This window comes from Poecilia reticulata, chromosome 1 (assembly GCF_904066995.2).
Source record: "Poecilia reticulata chromosome 1, P_reticulata-male-v2, whole genome shotgun sequence".
NCBI classification, from domain to species: domain Eukaryota; kingdom Metazoa; phylum Chordata; class Actinopteri; order Cyprinodontiformes; family Poeciliidae; genus Poecilia; species Poecilia reticulata.
This window is the reverse complement of record NC_088830.1, coordinates 30,580,875-30,602,614: the sequence shown is the minus strand read 5'-3', so window position 1 is coordinate 30,602,614 and position 21,740 is coordinate 30,580,875. Positions and strand designations below refer to the sequence as shown.

Here is a 21,740-nt window from a genome sequence, read left to right as displayed (position 1 = left end):
AAGCTCAAACAGATTCTATAAAAACTCGTTTTGACGTCAGAGCAGGAGGCTCACCCATGATGAACTTCGTGCCTCCTTAGAATAGCCGAATAAGATTCCCCCCGACATTCTCTTTGCGCCACTTTCTAGCATTCAAATCATCCAGGCCGATGTAAATATACTCTGCATAAATATAGAAGATACTGAGACCTCTGGATCCAGTTTCGAGGAAGAAGAGGTTTGTGTTCTGCTGCACTGAGGGGTTTGTTGCAGCGCATTCATGACTGCGGTCAGGTCCAAGCGCGCTCCTGCCGTCACCGCTGCACCGCAGGCTCAGTGCAACGTTTCACCTGCTTAATGGTGGATTAAAGCCTTCTGTGGACACACTGATATATGCCATCGCTTGGTTTTAAACCGGAGCAGAAGTCCGTGGAAACAGGCTTTATATAGCAGCTGGACGACTCCCAAAAACCGGGGTTAGTCATCACCGTTTATACGACTCGTGAAATTAAACAGGAAATGTATGTTAACTGAGCTTTATGGTGTGATAAATTGTGAAGTAGTGTCCATGACTACACATATAGCATAAATAAAACAGAGCAGTTATGACAGCTAGAAACCATTGACCAGGCCCGACGTTTCATTGGACTGGAAATGGTAGAATCTGATAAGTTCTACCAGCTTTGAACATTTAAAAGTAAAACAAATGCCTAAAGGAGAAAAGTCATTTCGGCCGCTTGTATCCATGACCTCGTTCTTTCGGTCATGACCAATCGAGAGCTTTGCCCAATCTCCTTTACAAAATTGCTCAATCTCAATCCATCGGACTGGTCATTTTAATGCATGATTATATTTTAATCTAAATCTTCGTAGCTGTATGTTTGGGGTTATCTTCCCATCAAAACATCTGCCTCTATGTTGATGTTACAGGTGATGTTAGCTGTAGAGTTTGAAATGTTGACTGACATACACCTCCTCCTGGCCTATGGCAAAATGTGGCTTTACACTTCATCATGTAGCATTTTTGTTTTGTATGAAAAAAAGAAAAAGTGAACATGCAAATTTAACAGAAACATTTATTAGTTACAATAAACTCCAATCACAACTTTTTAAAAAAAATCTAAAGATTGCAAACAGTTTTTAAACTTCAGTTACAACTTTTTCACAACGTTTATAAATAGACCCTAAATGGCTTTGGCACACATCTCAAATCTATAAATGCATCTCAAAAACACTAGTAAATAAACTCTAAATTCTGGAAAACATGAATAGTTTATGAATAAGAACTTTTTAAAGATGTAAATCTTATAAAATCACTATAGAGTTAAAAGTAAGATCGAGTAAATCATGAAATAATTGACTTCAGAAAGTTTTAAGAACTCAATTCAGTAAAGGACTGTGCAGATTTTTTCAACTTCAACTGGGAGAATCTGAAGTTTTTAGCAAGATGTATTAGCTTGCTTTAAGTCAATAATTCCTTAATATTGATTTTTTTTTTAAAGTACTAGTTCCATGTAACAAGACATTTTTCTAATGTTATAAGTAAAATTATTTGCCAGTGGGATCAATAGTTTTTATAAATGTTCAAAAATTATTGACTTAAAGCAACACTTACATGTTGTTAAAAAGTAAGTGGTTTTGTCTTATTTCAAGATATCTGCAATAGAAACAAGACGAAAGTACCTGGTAAGAGTTCTTATTTTTGCAGGTCATGCATTCTTTGTGCTTTTAGGGGAAAAACATTATTTATTAGTCATTACATACACGGTTTACTTTGTACATCAGACACTGAGTTGGAGCAGAAGCCATGTAAAAATGATGTACAATATTTCACAAAAATACACTTTTTGCAACAAGAGATCAAGCTTCAAACCCAGAGAATGAACTGAAGTGAGTTAATCCTCTGCAGTGGATCTGGCTTCTCCTGCGTCCTGAAAAAGGAAGAGCAAAAAGACAGAACAATGAAAACAAAGCATCCTCTGCCACAGCCACATATCCTCCAGTCACTTGCTCTTACTGCTTTAACTTCTGGTTTGACTAAGTCTATGAAATGACCTTTAACCTCAAAAGGTGAGACATCTGTCAGAGGAAGAGGATAACTGATATAATCCCAGCTGAAAAGCGGTCTAGTTCCTGAAGTTTAGCATGAATCATTTGTCTAAATTTGCCCAAATTACTCTGTGGTCTTTGCACAATCATGACTTCAAGATGATTATGTCCAACAACTTTCACTAATGTCTTTAACTTTTATAGCATTTGATTCATTGAGGTAGTTTTGCTCCTCCTTGTCTCCAGTTTTAAGTTTGTCGGTGCAAATCAGTTACAAATTGAGTTTAGAGTTGCTTTTGAACAACTTTTGGAGCTCAGAAATGTCTTTGTTTTTTATAGAAAATATTAAACTCAAAATATTTTAGTTTTTTTTTGGTGGAAATTTACTAAATTTTTTTGTCTATTTAGGCCCTAAAATCACAGAAAGCAGGTTGCTGAAAGACCTTTGGAAGGAAATGCCCAACTAAACTGGCTGAACTGCTCAACTTTCAAATTTACCTGCAGCAGATTAATCTCACACTCTAAAACTGTTTACTTGAGTTTATTCATGCAGTTAAGAAAAGCTAATCAAAAAAGAAATTCTAAAAAAAAAAAAGTTATAGTTGGAACTTTTTAAAAGTTTTTCAGAAGCATTTAAATATCAAATGCTTCTAAATCTTAACTTTTTGCACTTTAAGGAAAACTGATGATTTGTAAAAATTGTTGGTAGCTTTTTTTTTAGCTCCATACTTGACCTCATCTAAGCTCACTTTAACCATGATAATGAGAGACAAAGATCTAACGAAGCCGCTGTGTGAATGTGGAGCTGCTGTAGCAGCAGGTGGATGAAAGTCCATCCATCCGACCGTCAGCAGGACTCCAGGCTGCCAACTCCTAAAAGCTCCAGACCTTTAAACCATCCAGAGAGGACAACCAGGGAAGACCAAGTCGCACAGTTCATTTCCATCTGATCTTCTTCACACTCCACATTGAGGTGGTTTGGTTAAGATGCAAACTTTCCACCTTGTTTTGTAAAATTGTGTCCAGTCTGTCTTTAGAACCGCCTCAACCCCATCGTAGATGTTCAAGCTCTGAGGCAGTGGTCCGCAAACTTTTTCCTGTGAGGGCCACATAACTTTTCCCTTGGTGGGGGGCCGGAGTCAGTTTGTAACAGAAAAAGTGTTACACGTTTATCACCTGCGCTGCCGGAAATTGTTGGGGGTGGGGGGTTTGAAGGTTGAAACTGTTCAAGGGTGGGGGAGGCGTTTCTCATTGATTTTTACCCAGAAACCACATGGGCAAAAACCGTTAGTGAAACGGTCACTGGGACTGACTAGTATATATTCCATTGAGGGAAAGTAACTTTAACATATGAATTCCTGATATTAACATAAAGGCTCGTTTTGAAGTATAAGTTGCTACTTACAGGCATTGCTTCAAAGAATTCGCCCTGGAATGCGGCGTTCATAACAGACACGTGTGTTCATCTGCTTTACCGCTAGCAAACAACCGTACTGATTAAATAACATAAAAGTCAAGCAGTTCCCTAAAAGTCCAACAATTGGCAGCAATGCGCCATGCAAAACAAAAACACCCACAGTTTACAGCTGGGTGTTTTTTCTTAAATGCTTGGGCTGTTTTTAGACTCAAATGGAAATACAAAAATGTGAATTTTGCATATAGATCCTCTTTAAGCATCTAGAGGTGAGTTATGTAAACTGTTTAAACCTACAACGATTACTCCAGCTCTTGTTCAGAAATATAAAGAGTCAATGGCTGTAGGCTTTACTTAAAAGTATTAAAAACCTTTGCCATGTTTATGTAAATTGTAAAGCAACTAAAAAGCTTATTAGACCAACATGTGTAAACATTTCTTGGATCTTTTTTGTACCCAAGATTGGGACAAAAATCTAACGCTTTGTAGTCCAAATCCTTGTTTTGAAACCCCAGTAAAGCTTCAGTATCCAGGCAAGGCAGAGTTGAAACTACACAGTGGGGTTGTTAACAACCAACCCACGTAAAGTTATTTCTGTGTTCCTTGCAAACTGTTGTCACTATGTCAGCCCCTCCCTCCCTCATTAAGAGCCGGTTGGCTTGGAACGTACTCTACTAAATTAGGACGGGCTATAAAAATGTTACAGGCCACTTGAAGAAGTAAGAATCTAGATATTGTCACCATGTTAAATAGTTCTGGTGTAATTCACACCTGTTAAAATAAAAAGTAGCTCCCTGACAAAATGAAAAGTAGGTTTGAGCTATTAATAGCCAACTCGCTTTTTATTTCCCAGTTTTAGGACAGCCGTTCAGCTTAAATACAAATTCTTATCACTGATTTTAAATAATTCAATGATACTTTCATATCTATATTTTAAATTTCCTCTCTTTTGTCAAGATGTCCTCGTTTGGACATTACGTCTCAATAGCCTCTCTAACTGCAAGTCAGATGACTGACACTAAAACAACAGTATTTTTCCATCGTCATGGTGAACCGTTTCATTAAAACTGTCTCACCTGTGACCTTTGGAAAGGCTCAACCTTGAACCTCTGCAGGCACAGAAGTGAGGAAACTTTAGCAGAAATATCAAAGCTTTAATTTGAACAATCTGAGGTAGCTGTGAGATTACCTCAGATTGAGGTAGATTAGGTACTTACTCTGTACTTAGATGACTCTTTTATGCCTTTTTATATTAACCTGGACAGATGTGGCTCAACACAAGTGAAATCATTGGTGATTTAAGACTTTTGCACCATATTGTGTCAGCCGAAACCAATGGGTTGGGTATAGATAAGATTCCCCAAACTTTATCCAAACTGAAATTACAAACTAGTAAGCATTTTTCTTAAATAGCTGCAGTTTTTTATTGTTTATTTTTTTGTTTACATACTGGGTGTTTGGCGAGGTTATCATAATTTCACATAATTCATCAATGTCATCTTGATTTGCAGGTTGTTTTCTTCTTCAAACTAAAATCTGAGGTACAAATTTAGGGGAAAAGGGGCGGAGTCAGTTCTACCAGCTGTTTTAACCTGGCGGTGTAGCGGAAGAGTCAGTCTGTGATTCCCAACAGTCCCTCCCTTCTGTAGAGCTGCCCAGTTTAAACCACATCAAAGTTTCTCTTCACTGTCATTAGTGACATACAGATCATTTTCCCAACCCGACCCCTGAGCTATTATGCTTACATTATCCTTCAAATGCTCCTACTTTATTTTTTTGCTCTTACCAGCACTAACCAGTTCCTTCCAGTAACGACTTCTCCAATAAAACAAATGAATTTTTATTGTGAAAGGCGTTTGTTTGTCTGTGAGACACTAACAAACCCAACTTTGTCAGTTTCTCACCTCCAGCTTCAGCTTGCTGTGAAATGCTCATCTCAGACCACAGAGACTGTTTGCTCATACATTAACCATCGAGCATGAAAGCTGCGCTCTAACTGGAAAACAGCACAGCAGAGTAAAGAACAGGTCTAATTATGCAGCTTGAGTTTATGAGCCGTCAGCTCATGTCCATCATCTCTGGCTACAGCCTTTTAACTCCGACTTACTCGTCTCATCGCAAACCAGGTGGGAATGAGGGTTCATGTTTTCATTTTCAGACTGTTAGACTGGTTTTACATTCATACTGGGCTAAGACTTGAGTCTGTATTTTCTTAAATCTATAATTTCTTGCCATTTATAACACTGCAAAGTCTGATTTTCAGTCCTTGGCAACATGATGCAAAGCACATTGAGAGAGTGAGAGAGTGAGAGAGTGAGGAAGTGAAAAGCGGAGGACGTAAGTATTAAAAATTATGTCAACATCAGATCAAAAGCATCTAAAGTTATGTCTTAAGCCATTTTCTGTTTGATATTGCGTCACCCTTTGTAGTTTTTTTAAAGGTTCAACATCTCTGAATATCAATTACGCAATTATAGAGACTTTTAAGCTCCAGCTATAGTAATCTGACAGGATCTAAGATATAATCAGAGGATTTAAGCAACAATCTAAGACACAACAGACGTCTGGGAACTGCTTCACCATGCAATAACAGTTTGCAAAGAATCTTTACCTGTGCAAAAACTTTGAGGCGGCCAACAGGTTTTACTGATAGAATTAATGAGAGTAGAACTTAGATACATTTTTCCACATTTTTTCTTAAAGTATCACAGTTTTAGATGTTGGAGATCACATAAATAACCAGAATATGAAAACCACATCCATTTACTGCTTCACTAGACCAGACGTGACAGTAGTGGCGATATTAAAAGTGTGTTTTTCCTTTTGTGAGCCCGTCCTCTCAGGTGTGAGCTTATCACCAGTTGTGAGGAGCAGTGTGAATTCCTTCGCCCCGGGCTGCTGCAGCCCAACGTGTTGATGAGCAGAAGGAAGAGGAAACTGGTGCAGGTGTGGACCTCACATCCTGGAGCATTTGATGATTAGATTGAGAAGGGCCAGGTCTCTACTCGCGCTACGAGACACTCATCCATCTGCAGCCGCCAGTTAAAGGAACGAAAGATTAAAGTCAACGGTTTAATATTTCCAGAACAAGAGAAATTTAGTTATAAACATGTTGTTTTTTTTTTAGATGTTATCATTGTATTGGGTTTACAAACCCCATTTTCAACTGCAATTTTATTTTGCCCTTCAAAATCAATCAATCGGAGTAAAAATATTCAAATATACAGCCCCATCTTATGTGATTTAAAGGAAAAGGAAATAGTGTATGCTTGTTTTATCTCACTTCAATAATTTTAATAACAAAGGCTAATTAATAAAAATGTATCAAAAACATCAACTAAATTTTAATAATCTTTGTCTGTGTGTTTTAATAAGACAATATGTTTATGCCTCCTTGTGAAACTGTTTTATTTATGGAGTTTGCTTGAACTCAACATTCTCATTACTGTGAAATATATACAGAAACAAAACCACTATAAAGATGTGAAACCCTCTTCAATTCCTTTTCTTTGCACGTTTGCCACACTTCAGTGTTTCAGAACCGCAGAACATCAGTGACATGACCTTAAAAACGCCATCGATGCTGGAAAACGTGGCAGAATTACAGCAATTCTGCAAAGATGAGGTCAAAATTCCTGCACAGCTGTGAAAGACTCACTGCAAGTTATTGCAAATGCTTGTTTGCAGTTGTTACTGCTATGGGTGGAACAACCAGTCATTAATGTCAGGGAGAAATCAGTTTTTCACACAGGGCCGTGAAGGTTTGGATGTTTTTCTCCCAGGAAATCAGGAAACACTTTTCGAACTCACTGCACAGTTTAAGTGTAGTTTCCTTCTTTTATAGGAATCATGGTTATTAAATTTTTTTTTTTTTGCTCTGAACTAAATTTGGTCCATTTGAAATTTCACCAACTTCAATATTGCGTGCAATGAAAGCAGAGAATTCATTAGGTCACTGTGAAAGAAACTAACGGCATTTATGATAATTAAATTGTCTCAGACCTTTTGCATAACAGTTGAATATGAAATGATGCACAACCCAATACCTGCTGACTTGGAAAAAAAAAACTTTAAAAATGAAAATGGAAAAATAAGAAAGCAAAATGTTACATGTTTTTATGCTGTTTTATTTTAGAGTAGTTTTTACAGTGTGTATTTTTAACCACCAGCTGACAGGGTATATACAATTTAGGGAAAAGCACAGGTCATAATTAGAGTTAATGGTTATGAGTTTTCTATTTATAACAGATTAAAATCAGGACAGGAAGCTGTAACTCCAGCCGATTGAATGCGGTGTGTTGACTTGTAGCCTATAATATGTGGAGAAGGGGGTGCCGCCATTTTACGAGCACCTTAAGAGGCTGAGCAGCTGAAGCTCAACACGCATCAGCTGCCGTCTTACCTCGTCTCTGAGGGACAGCAGGAATCCAAGGTGGACGCCGCACCTCACACCGGACAGTCCACACCGACTTCCCAGATTGTGCTGCTCCTCTGCCAGTCTGCGAACCAGTGGGATAAGTTTGCAAAGTGATTATTGTGTTTTGAGGATGTAAGGGGAAATGAGAAAGAGGGAGGACAGTGCACACAAATAAACACGCTGCTGCCAGACTGCCATGATGTGGAAAAAAAAATGTTTATATTGCAGCTTATCTAAATAAACAAATTTTGATACATCTGAAAAATCACTTCATCCTAATGCAAAAACATTTTTAGCAAAAATATGAGTTTTTTTCTAATTTGGTGTGTTTTTGTTAAACACATTTATTTTTGTAATTCAAATTTGTGCAATTTTATAGTTAATAAAATAAAAATGCAGCTGTGGGGCTTGTACTGACCACATTGCTTAAAGCTGTAGTATTTAACCTTATTTTTTTTATGTCAGAATGTCGTGACAGTATTATATGAGACAGATAATCTATGAAAAAAAAAAAAGCTAATCTGATTTGTTCCAGTACCAACTACAGAAATACACCACTCAGCCAGAAACAGCCAATCAGGGCCAGGAGGAGGGTTTTAGCACTGTCAATCATACTGTTGTAAGCGCTGCTTACACCCTCCATTTTGCCCTCTGCTACGCTACAGCTACATCATGAATGCTAAGGCTAGCTAGCATAACCACTGATGATGGAATGGCAGGTTGTTTTTCTACCATTAACACATTAAGTAGCATAAAAGAGGTTGATTGACAGCACTAAGACCCTCCTCCTGGCTCTGACTGGACAGGACAGGGTTTCTCTGCTCCAGGGCGACGAATCTCTGGTCCAGGGCGGCGTTTCTCTGCTTCATGGCGACGCATTTCTGGTCCAGGGTGGCGTTTTTCTGCCCCAGGGCGGAGTTTCTCTTCTCCAGGGTGTTGTAATCCTGCTCCACTACAGTGATTCTCTGCTCCAGAGAATTGTTTATCTGCACCAGGTTGGCATTTATCTCCCCCAGATAAGTTGTCTATCTGCTCCTGGGTGATGTTTGTCTGCTGCAGGGCGATCATTTCTATTTCCAGGGCCATGTATTTCTGCTCCACTGTGGTGAGTCTGTTCTCCAGGGTGATGTTTCTATGGTTCAGCTTGTTGTGTGTATCCTGCAGAGTAGTCTTTTCCTGCTCCAGGGTGATGTTTCTCTGCTCCAGGTCGTAGTTCTTCTGCTCCAGGGTGTCGTTTATCTGCTCCAGGTTGTCGTTTATCTCCTCCAGAGTTTGGCCTATTTGCTCCTGGGCGGTGTTCGTCTGCTCCAGGGCAGTGTTTTTCTGCTCAAGAGCGTCGTTTCTCTGCTCCAGCGCGGTCTTTATCTTCTCCAGGGCGGTGTGTCTCTGCTCCAGGGTGGTCTTTTGCGCACGAGAGACATAGTCCCTCCAGCGTGTCCTGGGTTTTACCCGAGGCCTCCTCCCGGTGGGACATGCCCGGAACACCTCACCAGGGAGGCGTCAAGAAGGCATCCTGACCAGATGCCCGAGCCTCAACTGGCTCCTCTCGACATGGAGGAGCAGCAGCTCTACTCCGAGTCCCTCCCGGATGACCGAGCTTCTCACCCTATGTCTAAGGGAGAGGCCAGCCACCCTGCAGAGGAAACCCATTTCGGCCGCTTGTATCCGTGATCTCGTTCTTTAAAGAGAATGCAACGTTGTGTTAATCCATTTGAGGAGCCGGCAGTTTATCTTGAGGAAATAAATGACGATGCAGAAGTTATTTATGACAACTCAGCCTCATACAAACTCTTGATAGGACCAGAATTAAAATCAGTCTCAATCCTTCAGACACTTTTGATTGAAAGTTGGACAACGATGAATGATTTTGAACTCGTGCCCATTTTAAGACCTTCGTAAATTAAAACATTTATGAAAACAGACTATGACTAGTGAGTGGATATATGATCTGAACACCAACCTCTCCTCTGGCTGCAGCCAGAGTTGTTGCTGTTGTTCTCATTCGTCTCCTTCAGTGACTCCACCGAAGTCTTGTTGGAGACGGCACCTTCATCATCGGTTTTCTCTTCAGCAGGAGGGCCCACGGGTGCAGAGGAACTCTGCTTGGCGTCATCCGTTTTTGGTTTTTCCTCTGAGCTGTCTGGAGATAGAGCTGCAGCTGGAGCTACAGGTGCAGCTTCTGGTGGAGCTGCAGGTGCAGCTTCAGGTGGAGCTGCAGGAGAAGCTTCAGGTGGAGCAGCAGCCTCAGCGCTGGGTGCAGCAGCAGATATAGCAGCCTCTTCTGAACAAAATCAAATATTGACATTGATTAACACATACTTTCATTTTTATTACAGTTACTGCAAGACAGGGGTGTCCAAACGCTTTGCAACGTGAGCCAAAACTGTAGACTCAAAGTAGTAAAAAAACAGAAACAACCGAAAATCAAGCAGATAAAGTGGCCTGATCTTTATTGTAGATTCAAACCATGAAAAAGATTTTTACAACCATGTATTAGGGACATTGTTGACAGAAAAAAGGAGTACATTTCCACCAATAACTCCAAAATTTTGTAGAAAGTTTGACATTTGAATTTCTGAACATTTTTGATATTTAATTTTTTTTCTAGCAAATTTCCTCTTTTTTTTTTTAAAAGAAAATTTCTGAGATTACAACATTTTTGGCAGCAGTTTTTTTTTTTGTCAGAATGTACTACTTTTTTTCTACATATTTTGCATGTTTGCTGTACTAAATAGTAGTAAAGTAATGGTACTGTAGTTTTCCTTTTCTCTTGGGCTCAAATACATTATTTTCAGGAATAAGAGCAGGATTTGGGTCACTTTGTTTCAAAATGCTTGATATTTATAGCCAAGATTAAGGAAGAATAAAAGCTCACTTGGGTTCAGTAAAAGTCTGGATAAACTTGGTTTCACCTTTTGTTAAAACTTGGCTACAATAAGACGAATACTTTGTGGTGTAGTTTACATTTTGCTGTGCAAGAAGATTATGTTGGTAACAGTTTTTACCCTGATCACAAATTAAAAGCTTCCATCTGCATCTATGGGCCAAATTAAGAAAGAAAACACTTGTTCTGAGTTTTCATGCAACGTAACCGTTGCAGCTCAGGTTGCGTTAAGTTTTCAGGTAATTTCTTCATCATTCACATGTTTTATGCAGAACCGCTAAGCAGTAGAAACCTTTTCACCCATCCTGCCTGAGGCATTTTTGTACACAGGCAGCAATTCTCCTGTGCGACGCCGTTGTTAGGGGGCCAGCGAGTTTATAATGAGGCGACTGATTACTGGGCAGCTCCTAACAAGCCAGAGACATGCAGCTGTTTGGAGTCTGTGGGAAAGTCGGGTTGCCCCATCATTACCTGACCCAGTTTTCACAGCAGGGAAAGGCAAGACGAGGGGAATAGGAAGACGTTTGATGATCAAAGCATAAATCTACCACTACCATAACCTATAATATCACTTTCTGCTCATTATTCTCCTTTTAAATGCTGGGAATTTGGTTCTTGTCTCACATACAACAGCAACATAGAACCACAGCAGGAGCTGTAGTCTGCTGGTGGAGTCAATTGTCTTCAGGCAATTTTCAGAGGAGGACTGGCCAAATTCTCTGAATGCCAATCGTTTCCCTGGTTTTCTTCTTTTAAAAATAGCTTGGCTAATTCTGCCATGTTGGCACCCAGGAAGGTTTTTACTTACAAAGTGGGTGTTACTTCATTTCATGCCCTCATTGTGATTTCCCTGCGGCTCAGTTTTCAACATAGACTGAAGATCCTTTCACTAACTTTGTGGTGCATTTCAGAAATATCTGCAAGGAATTTTGCAAGTTTTTCCCTCTTTGAATCCCTTCCAAAGGAAAAAGATTAGAAAAGGTAGCAAGCACACCGATGAGGCACACAAACATTTTTATCCCTTACCAAACTTGGAGCTCAAAAATGGTTTCTCGCCTCATGGATCAAGCACTACTTGACATCAAGTAAGGTTGAGACAGGTGTGTAGTAGCAGTAAGAAATACTGCCACCTACAGGTGAAACCCAATGTTTTGATAATTTTTGTAGAAAATGCATGCACATGGAGTACATAAAGCTTCATGCAAACTTAATTCGATTACATGTGACAAATTAATATTTGCACCAAGTTGGATCGCCATTCTTTTTTTTCCAATGAAAGCAGGATCAGGGGTCCTTTTAAAGGTAATCGGAGGGGGGGGGGGGGGGGTGCATTCAGTCGTATAAGTTTCCGAGTGTTGTCATTGACAAGAAGCCGATTCAGTCAAGATTCTGATGAGCAACAAAAATCTAATCAAAGATTCCACTTCATCTGCAAATTAAATACATTTGGAGTGTGCTGATGCTCATTTTATCTAATTGTCAATCAATAGAAGACTAAAACAAATTGTAAAAGTGGCCAGCAAAATTATTGGTGTTAAATTATTTGATTTTAAAACATTTTAAAGAGACTCAAACAAAAAAAAAAAACTGAAAATATTCCCCTCTCTCCAAATTATCCACTTTGTAGTAAATTTATCCTCAGAGTCTAAATCAAGAACCAATAGACATAAGAACTCTTTCATTATTCTGATATATTAAAAATAAAACTGGGCGTGACTTTTATGCAGTCCATTAGGTTTATATTGCACAGACTTCTTTCTGGTTTTAGTTACAAAAAACGGACAAAACCTGTTTTTGTCAGTTTTTCCGTCTGTGTTTTTAAGTTTTTTTCCCCATCCAGCTGTAAGTAAGATTTTCCTAATAAAGTGCCACTGATACAAATCGAGCATCAGAAAGGTGAAAAAAAAAAAAAAGTGGGTTTCAGCCTGGATGGGCAGGTCTGGGTATTTCAGAAACTGCACATCGTAGCTAAAGGCATCGGTCCTTGAAGTTCCACCCACACAGGCTTTCACTTACTGCACCTGGTTAGACCCTTCCTCATGTCAGTGGATCCTGGGCAGACTGAGCTCGGGTCCACGAAACACCTGTAGGTATGCTGCTGAATGTATTAATTCTTCTGATTCCCTTCAAAGCTGAGATAATAAAAAACTCCAAGTTCTTGAAATAAAACTGCGTCATCATCTTACATTCAGTGGTCATGTAATACGACAAAGTTTCCTGTCATTTAACTTTCCAAATTAGCTCAGGAAAAAAAAAAAAGTTGCTTTTTTTCCTGCCAGCAGGCCTTTTATGCAAATGTTGTGGGTTCGTTTTTCTGGATGGAAAAATGTTGCAAGCACTGAAGTAATCATTTTGAGGAAGAAGCACTTCTCCTGATGACAAGAAACATTTTACAGTTGTTGCAAGAAGATGATTCAAAGGAGTAAATCTGGGAGTTTTTTTTATTTTTAATTGCAGCACATCCTTATAGCAAACAAACAAACAAACGCACCATCTGACAGCTGTTTGCAGCAATTACCACTGGGAAATGAAAGGTAAAGGAAAACTTGTACTGTTTTTTTTTTTGGTTGTGGGTTATTTCTTTTCACAGGAAGTAAATCTTATGGGATTAAACCGTCTCTAAAATCAGCAGCCTCCATTTAACTCCAGTATGGCTCAAGATAGAATGACGAGTCCAGACATGATGACGCCATTTACCTGTAACCCACCAACTCCCCAGAACAAAGCAGAAACACTTTGTACATTTACAAGCAAATGGTCTCAAATGAGGATTCTGCCTAATAAAATAGCCCAACTAATGAACACAGGGAGTTGCACGATTAAATACTTGCATTTTTACTTTTTAAATTTCAAAAACAACTTTCAAAATTTCTCCAACTGGCCACTTAAACTGTACAGAAAACCACAGAGTGTTAAAAGGCACCGGCCGCATAAAAAGCTTCATCTGAGCTTCTGTTTCCACCCTGTGGTCAATCAGAGTACTGCAGCTCCGACCAGGAAGTCGTTCCGTCACCAACATTTCAAAACATTTTTTGGGTGGGATCGGAAACAATGATGAAACTTGTGTTCTACCAGAAGCCAACAGTAACCGAAAAACAACAAAACCAAACTTCCTTTCATATCAGAGGACGTGTTACAAAGATCTGCATCCGTTTTCTACAGACAAACCCAGAAGCTTTATAAAAACTTACGCACTTTGTGGCTTCACCATCTTTTGCCTCTTTTCCACGCAAATTCCCGTGGTATGCCAAAGAAAATTAAAAAATGTTTTCAGACGTTTTAAAGTGATTCACCATCCTGGTGTTCTTGGTGCTTGACGTTGATCAGTTTATTGTCTTCCGTTTCTTTACCTTTTTTTTTTTTAAACTGGCCGCATGTTCTCACTGTGGTGATGCGGAGTTTCATGACCACAGGTCCAAAATGTCATTATGTTGCCATTTAAGCTTCTTTGTTACCACATTGTAATGCAATGTTCCATCGTAGGGGAAGATTCACAGATCATCCCCAAATTGCCCCTGAATTACTAGAAGAAGTTGTTTTTGTGGGACATTTTGATTGCACTCTTTATTTATGACAGTATTTGACAGACTGTGAGGAACAGAAGCAAATCAACACATTTAGATTTCTAACATGTTGGACTTGTTTTCTTTTCCTGGTAAATGCTTTCCTTGATGCATCAGAATGAAGGTTCCTAAGAGAATAATACTGTGCTAGTCCTTTGCTGCTCATAATTATTCTTTCTGCAGAATTTCAGTCTCTCCTTAATGTTTGTTCATCTTGGAATAAACAAATCCTCCTGCTGCCAGTAAGAGTCAAGCTGTGCATTGGTGGCAGTATAAATTGGTCTAATGCTTGTTGGACTCTCTTGACTTTCCTGAAACATCTTCAACTTCTTACTTCTGCACAGGTTTTTTTCTTAAACATTCTGATCTTTTAGTTGCAATCTTGTTAGCAGCATCTTTTCTAGTGCATGTTTGTCCCATTTTAATGAAAAACAATAATGAATGAATACGTTTGCTAATGCAAGACATCAAAAGAAATCATTGAGTACATTTGTTCATCTTTTATTGCAATGAGTTTACCAATTAGATTGATTATTAGATTTCAGATGGATCCTTTCACAAAATGAAATCAGATTACCATGTTTAACAAAATGAATAAATTCAGTAAAACATGATTTAGTTTGTTTTAAAGTAAACTTTCTAAGCTAACAAATCTTTTAATAATGCATTATTTTAAATGTGAACATAATGCTACTGCTTTTAAGATAATAAGGTAAGATTGTTGCCACATCAAGAACTTGTAGTCATGAGTACCAGCCTGTAGATCTGAACAGGAAGACGTTGGTCAGTTTTAGGTTTCTGGGAATCAGTGTCTTCAGCTGTCACAACCCATATTTGTTGTAAAATAATATTGACGCGTTTTTGCATTAAAAAAAAAAAACTCCATAGAAGTTGTAAATGCACTCTCACACTTACATCATGAAACTTAGATGGTTAAAAGATAGTTAGCCAAATGTGTGAACCAAACTTCCTCTTCATTTATGTTATTAGGAAAGAGGAAGGAAAACGGCACACAATTAGCCTGCAACTCATGCCTACACGACTTATTACAAATGTAGTATGTAATTTACACACTACATTTGTTTGCTTTTTATTATTATTATATAACAAAACAATAAAACTCACCTTTTTTCTCTTCCTGTGTTTCAGGTGCTGCTTCTGGTCCTTTTGGCTCAGTAGCTGCCGTTTCTGGACTATCAAATGTTTTCAGACCTGAAAAGTGTAAAACATTTTTTTAAATTAAACAAACAAGGCTTGTTTGATCTAAATTATGTTTCCTTTGAGGCTCTAGTTTTTTGGATTTGTTGGCCGGACCGTTTTGAGGCGCAGACTCAGCACGGACTTCCGGGTCTATGGTGCCGAGTGGGACGTTTTCACCGGGGCTGGCTGCAAAATCAACAGAGTAGCGCTGCAAAAGAAGCCAGTCAGAGTCAGTGTTTTAGTCATTTTTCAGTCAGTCTTTAGACAGAGCCTTTTATTTTGCACTGAATAATAAGCCGCACAACATCCAACATGTTGGCTGGCTGAATGAAAGGCCTGCTCCTCTTACCCTTCCTCTTCTCCGTGACACGACGCAAGCGACAGCAAAGACGACGATTACAAGGGCGATCACGACCACGACGATGATTCCTGAAGACAAAACAGCAGCGATTGTGAATAAAGAGAACACGTTTCATTGTGTTCACCTGTCAATAGCTCCTTCTCAACGGGCGGGGCTTGGTCAGCTTCAGACAGATTCGCTTCCATTTGCAGATCGGAAACAATGTGGGTTTTTATGGAACCATGTGCCTTTGAGCCGGGTATTACGCGCAAATGTTTGATCGGCAGCAGACCGTGTTTGTTGATTGGCCTGTGGATTTACTGGATGAGCGAAGACAACGCTTGCGGAAAAGCGCAAGTTGCAACTATATATATATATATATATATATATATATATATATATATTTTTTTTTTTTTTTATTTATTTATTTTATTTATCTTATGTGTTTATTTAATTAATTTACAGTTTAAAGTGATCATGTCACATGCGGACAAAAATAACATTTTGATGGAGCAGTTTTAATAAAAAACCTTGGATTGTTTACCTTTTCTCTCAAGTCAATCCATTATAAGTAACTAAATATCAATCAACTGTCCATACAGATACATATTAATACACAAAGCAGGCAACGTGCAGAAATAATAAAGAATTTCTTTTTATCTTTGCAATAATACAGCACTGTACTGAATCTACTGAATGTGTAATATTTTTCTTAATTTATCTGTTTTTGGTTTCTTTAGACACAGATTGTTCCACATATTTGTTCCATAAACACAAATTTAACTTTCCATTTGTTTAATTGTGATTTTTTTCCCCTTTTATCTTGGATCTCCTTAAATTATAAATGCTATCTCATTTAATACATCTTTTAATATACTGAGAGATTTTGGATAAATTGGCTTGTGTCCACACTGATCACACTCTCCCATTCTCTCTGCTATGCTACAGCTGGTTCATCATAACATAGCCTGCTACAAATGCTAAGGCTAGTTAGCATGGTCACTGAATGAAATAGGAAGTTGCTTGTTTGTCATTAGCACATTGCGCAGAGTACACATGGTTGATTGACAGCGCTAAGACCCTCCTCCTGGCTCTGATTGGTTGTTTTTGTCTTCAGAGGGGATAGTGGAGTTAGATGGGTTTTTTAACAGCTTATCTTTCTCATGCTGTACTGTCATGACCCAGGGACAGTTTTCACAAATATGTAAAGAACACATTTTCCTCCAAATGTAACTTGAAAAGATACAGTTGAAATTAAAATGTTCCTCATCAAACTGACAAAGAGATCAATATATTTATAATCAGGCAGTAAATGGAGTCGTATTTAGGTTTGATGGAATCATATACAGATTTTGGATGTAAATTCTGTCTTTCTGTGCTTGTTGAGAGGTTGGCACACATGGCACAGTCTGCAGTACTAAACTCTGTGTAAAAAAAATAAACCTTCATCTGGATCTTCTCATCCTCCTGATAAACTAATGAAACCCATGGAAATACTGAAAGATCTCCACAGATTGATGATAGAGGTGCAGAAATCTCTCATTTAGGAGGAAAATCCTACTGTGAAGAAATATTTTACTCCAGATGTGACATCTGGTAGTGTTGTGTTATGACTCAGAGGATACGGATGCCATGATTGCCTTCATGTAATGAAGGTTTTCGACTGGGTTTTGAATTCCAGGAACCCACAGGGCAGTCTTTAACTGGTGAGAAGGGGCCCAAATATCTGTCTGAAGAAACATTTTTACCTTCAAAATCACTCTTTGGCTTTATTTTGACCTCAAAAGTAGAAACAAAACTCACCGGTCGTCTCGCTTGACCCTCCTTCTGTAAGAAATGCAAAATGTTGATTTTCAAAGAGGAAATATTTCACAAACACACCAAACAAAATTAGGAACCTACTGTTGTCACATTTTACTTCATAAGTGATGCATTTGAAATGAAACTTCCAGGTGCAAAGTTTTCTATTCACATTTACCTATTTATTCACATTAAAATAATGATATGATAATTAAAGACATTTCTTTCCAAAAAAAATACTATGCTGTGTGGATCAATTTTCTCCATGGGAATGCTCAGTACTGGATGAGGGGAGTCATAAATCTGTCCAACAAATCCTGATCCACTTCCTGTTTTATTGTGGGAGTAATTTGCTCCGGAAAAAAATAATAACTGTGAATTAACTATCATATCATGTTTTAGGGATTCTTTTTATAGAAATTTCATGTCTTTACAGCGATTGCTCTGTAGCCGCTGCAGCTTACGTTTTTTGGGAATTGCTTTGGTTGTTGGTCTTGTTGTTGTTGTCTTTGTTGTCAGTAAAACTTTTTTAGTTGTGGGAGTGGGAGTAGACATAGATGAAGGCTTCATGGGGGTGGTGCTGTTGGCGACACCTCCACCACTGGTCTGGGTTTCTAAAAATCATAAACATATTAGGAATTCTTAAAGATGTTAAGAAAAGGAATAAATGTGACTTGAAGGAGAAAACGTTTACTGGATGGTGTTCATGGCACTCACCATTCCTGTCTCCTGGAGTAGCTGTGGTGTTGGCGTTACTATCAGATGCATTCATGCTTCCGTTGGTCTTCGGGGTTTTCAAGGTCTCTGTGGTGATGTTGGCGGTCATGGTAGAGGCGCTACTGGTGTTTACTGGGCCAGTGGTTGTGGAGATAATGGGTTCTGGACTACTGGAATCCTGGGTTGTGCTCATCTGAACGGAGGCCAAAGCCAGTCCTACAGAACAACAGTTAAGTGGTAGATATGTTATTAGCATTACATTCAAGCCGTCTTGACAACTCAAATTGCTTTTGGGCCCTTTGTTTCAGCTCTTTTTTAGGGAACCACCACCACAGTGGATCATCTACCTCCATCTCACCAAACCACAACTTCTGAAATGCTGCTTTATCTTGTCAGAAAAAACAAACAAACAAACTTGTGACCCAGTTTATGGGGCTTGAAAAGGGACTGGAGCCTCATCATTTCTCACTGACTGCCATTCTGATCAGATTTGACCAATCATACATTATGTTTGTAAGTTTTGTGAATGCTAGGAAACAAGTTTGCTCAGTTAGCATTGGAATTATCTGTTCAAAAGTTAGCGCAAGCTAGGGCTAGCAAAGATTAGCATTTTGAGGAAAGAACTGGCCACAAAGTCTTGATAAGTGAGTAATATTTCACACATAGTTATATTTTATTGTAATGTTTTTTTTTGTCATTGACTCTCTATGCTGCACTTTATCCTACTGGCAAGAAATGTGGGTTCTCTCCTGGTACTCAAGCAAGTGATCGGGATGACCTCTCACTGATAACGTCAATTCCTTCAATGCCAATTTACTTTTAAAGCACATTATTTGGACCAAAATCAGTGGATTGCCACCTAATCATGGTTCAGTATTCACACATATTTCTGCAGGACCATGACTCCAAATTAGTTGCAGAAATTTAATCTATTTATTGATTTATTCAAAAGAAAATGAAACTTGCATGTCAAATATGCTACTTGACATGCTATTGGCTGGAAGCCAATGCAGGAACACCGTTTATTTTTCTTGGTGCTGATTTGATGCTCCCCTTAAGGCGTTAGCTTCCGTAGTAGAGCTAAGGCTGAAACACTGTGCATATTAGTGAATATGAAGGTATATTTAGAGTTTGAACCGTTAAAATAGGCAGTTCTAAAGGTTTTAAAAGAGGGTTCATTTTACTCCATTCTAAGAAACACCAAAAATGATGACAAAAGTAATAACATATTAAAATAAAACACAAAGTTGAGATAAATATTTACCTGCAGGGGTAATTTGTTCAAAGAGTGGGTCCTGCAGCTGCAAAGGACCGCAGTTTTTTTAAAATTTTGGTTAATGGAAAATGCAACATTATTTAAATAGTAGACCTTCTACAAACTGCTGAACACTGGATGCTTTTTGGATATTAAGTCCCAGTACATCAGTGAACAACCTCTTTTCTTCCTTTGTTCTAATTCTCAGTTGAGCCACACTAAGTCGTCTTCACTGCGTACGGAGCAACATTCTGTCAAAACTTAGCATAGTGAAGTCGAGGCATGCAGTCTCTCAGCTTCAAGTAAGAATTTTGATTTTGTTAATTAATCAATGCAAACTGATGCCAGGAAGCTAAAGACGAGGGAACGACTGTGACTTTGAAAACCCCCCAAAAATCCTAAGTAACATCCATTATAGTGGATGAGAGCAGTATGATGACTCCTGTCTTGTATGTGTCGTATATCATGTGCTGCCTCTTAGACAGGACTTCCTTGAAAAAGAGGTTTTTAATCTCAATGGGACGTTCCGGGCTAAACAAAATATTAATACTACAGATCATTTAATGGTTGAAAATTCAAGTTATTGCTCTATTTTGCAATCATATTTAGCAATTTGGGAACAAAAGAGAACACCAATGCACATACTCATGTACATCACATTAAAATATTTTTGAAAAGGGTACAATTGTACATTTAAGACAAAAAATATATACGTAATTTAAATTTTTGTATAAGACATCTCCAGTTCTGATGACGGACATTACCTCTATTTATTCATTTGCAAATAATCAGAACATGTTTCTATGATAAAATATAGATTAAAATGTTCTCTTACCAAGGGAAAACAAATAAATTGATGGCATTTTGAGTTTGTTTGATGACACCTGTCCAAAAGTCCAGAAAGATTGTAAGAGTACAGCTCCGCATTTAAAGGTGATGCATTCATATGGTGAGGTACTTCCTTAATTCTTCAACATATTGCACGCATCTGAAGAAACAAAAAGAGGATCAACGCCTGCCTGTGACCACAGCAGGATGCTAAAAAAAAAACAAAACAAAAAAAACACTGTTGCTCAAACAGGTTAGAGGAGAGGAAACTGCTGCTCTGCCACTTCAGTTTTTCTTAAACGAGTAAAGAGAAAAACCTTTTTATTATTTTAAAAATGTGCTTTTTAATATAAAACAAAGGATTTCTTGTCCTGTTCCTGAGACACTGAGAATGTTGCATAATGGTTCTGTCTGTAGCAGGTAGCTATTTGGGTTTACGCTCACTAGATGTCACTGTGACTAAGGAAAAACACATTTTGTGCACTAACTGCAAATGACCTGAACACTTGTCATTAAGATTACAGCACAACAAAATCCATCCATATATAATCAATGTGCTTTCCTCTTAGGTGCAAAATCTGCTTTAATTAATTAAACATTAATGAGGTGCTTTGTTTTTGTCACTTGAATTGAGATATTACCAGAGGTGGGCAAAGTTGTACTCAAGCAAGAGAAGAACTACTTCAACATATTTTTACTCAAGCAAAAGTAAAAAGCAGCCATCTAAGGAATTACTCAAGTCAGGATAAAAAACATTTGGTAAAAAAATCTACTCAACTACTGAGTAACTGATCAAATATTCAATCATTTCATATTTAAAGATTACATAATCAGACAGACCAAAATATAATGACGGGAATTCATAAACGTAGCAAAAAATAGCAGAAGCAGGCATAATAATATTTTTTCTAAATCAGTTTTGTTCAATAAAAAGCCTTTGAAACTTTAACAAAAACTGCAGGTGTGTGTCTTTATCAGGTGGATTTTTGGTTAAAACATGTTTGTTCTTCATTCAGTGGGTAGAGAATCCAGAAATTTTACTCACATAAAAGGAAAATGTACAGCATAGTAAAAGTTATTTCTTTCAAAAAAGCTGTTTAAGTAAATGTAATGGAGAAAATGTAACCGGCTACTAACAAACTTTGAATATGAGAACTTTTATTTTGATATCAGCATCTTTATGGACCAAATCATCCATTTATCAGGTGGTAAAATAAGAGATTAGAGGCTATTTTTGCTTCTCAATTGTTCTGGTTGTCCCCGTGTGAGTGCACTATGCTACAAGTGTGTCAAT

General features: G+C 38.2%; 1 protein-coding gene across 2 annotated transcripts; it reads right to left on the bottom strand.

The window, feature by feature from the left end:
• Nucleotides 1-1,041: 1,041 nt before the first annotated feature.
• On the bottom strand, nucleotides 1,042-20,609 carry LOC103471235 (uncharacterized). 2 transcript variants are annotated; one of them, XM_008420091.3, is made up of 10 exons: nucleotides 20,454-20,609; nucleotides 18,364-18,579; nucleotides 18,111-18,260; nucleotides 17,650-17,673; nucleotides 15,856-15,935; nucleotides 15,621-15,714; nucleotides 15,432-15,518; nucleotides 9,820-10,140; nucleotides 7,845-7,941; nucleotides 1,042-1,910 (listed from the first exon to the last, which is right to left on the bottom strand). In XM_008420091.3, the coding sequence occupies exons 1-9, from the start codon at nucleotides 20,479-20,481 to the stop codon at nucleotides 7,889-7,891; spliced, it is 1,053 nt and encodes a 350-aa protein (XP_008418313.1). In that variant the 5' UTR covers nucleotides 20,482-20,609; the 3' UTR covers nucleotides 1,042-1,910; nucleotides 7,845-7,888. The 2 variants fall into 2 exon arrangements, with proteins under 2 accessions (XP_008418313.1, XP_008418323.1); XM_008420101.3 differs by having other exon boundaries at nucleotides 17,650-17,670.
• Between the last annotated feature and the right edge of the window lie 1,131 nt (nucleotides 20,610-21,740).

Excerpts from the sequence above, each read along its gene's own strand:
- LOC103471235 (XM_008420091.3), bottom strand. The coding sequence starts at position 20,481 with ATGCCATCAATTTATTTGTTTTCCCTTG. Across the intron at positions 18,580-20,453 it reads AATTTATTTGTTTTCCCTTG|GACTGGCTTTGGCCTCCGTT; the intron begins GTAAGAGAACAT and ends GTTGTTCTGTAG. Across the intron at positions 7,942-9,819 it reads TGGCTGCAGCCAGAGGAGAG|ACTGGCAGAGGAGCAGCACA; the intron begins GTTGGTGTTCAG and ends ACTGGTTCGCAG.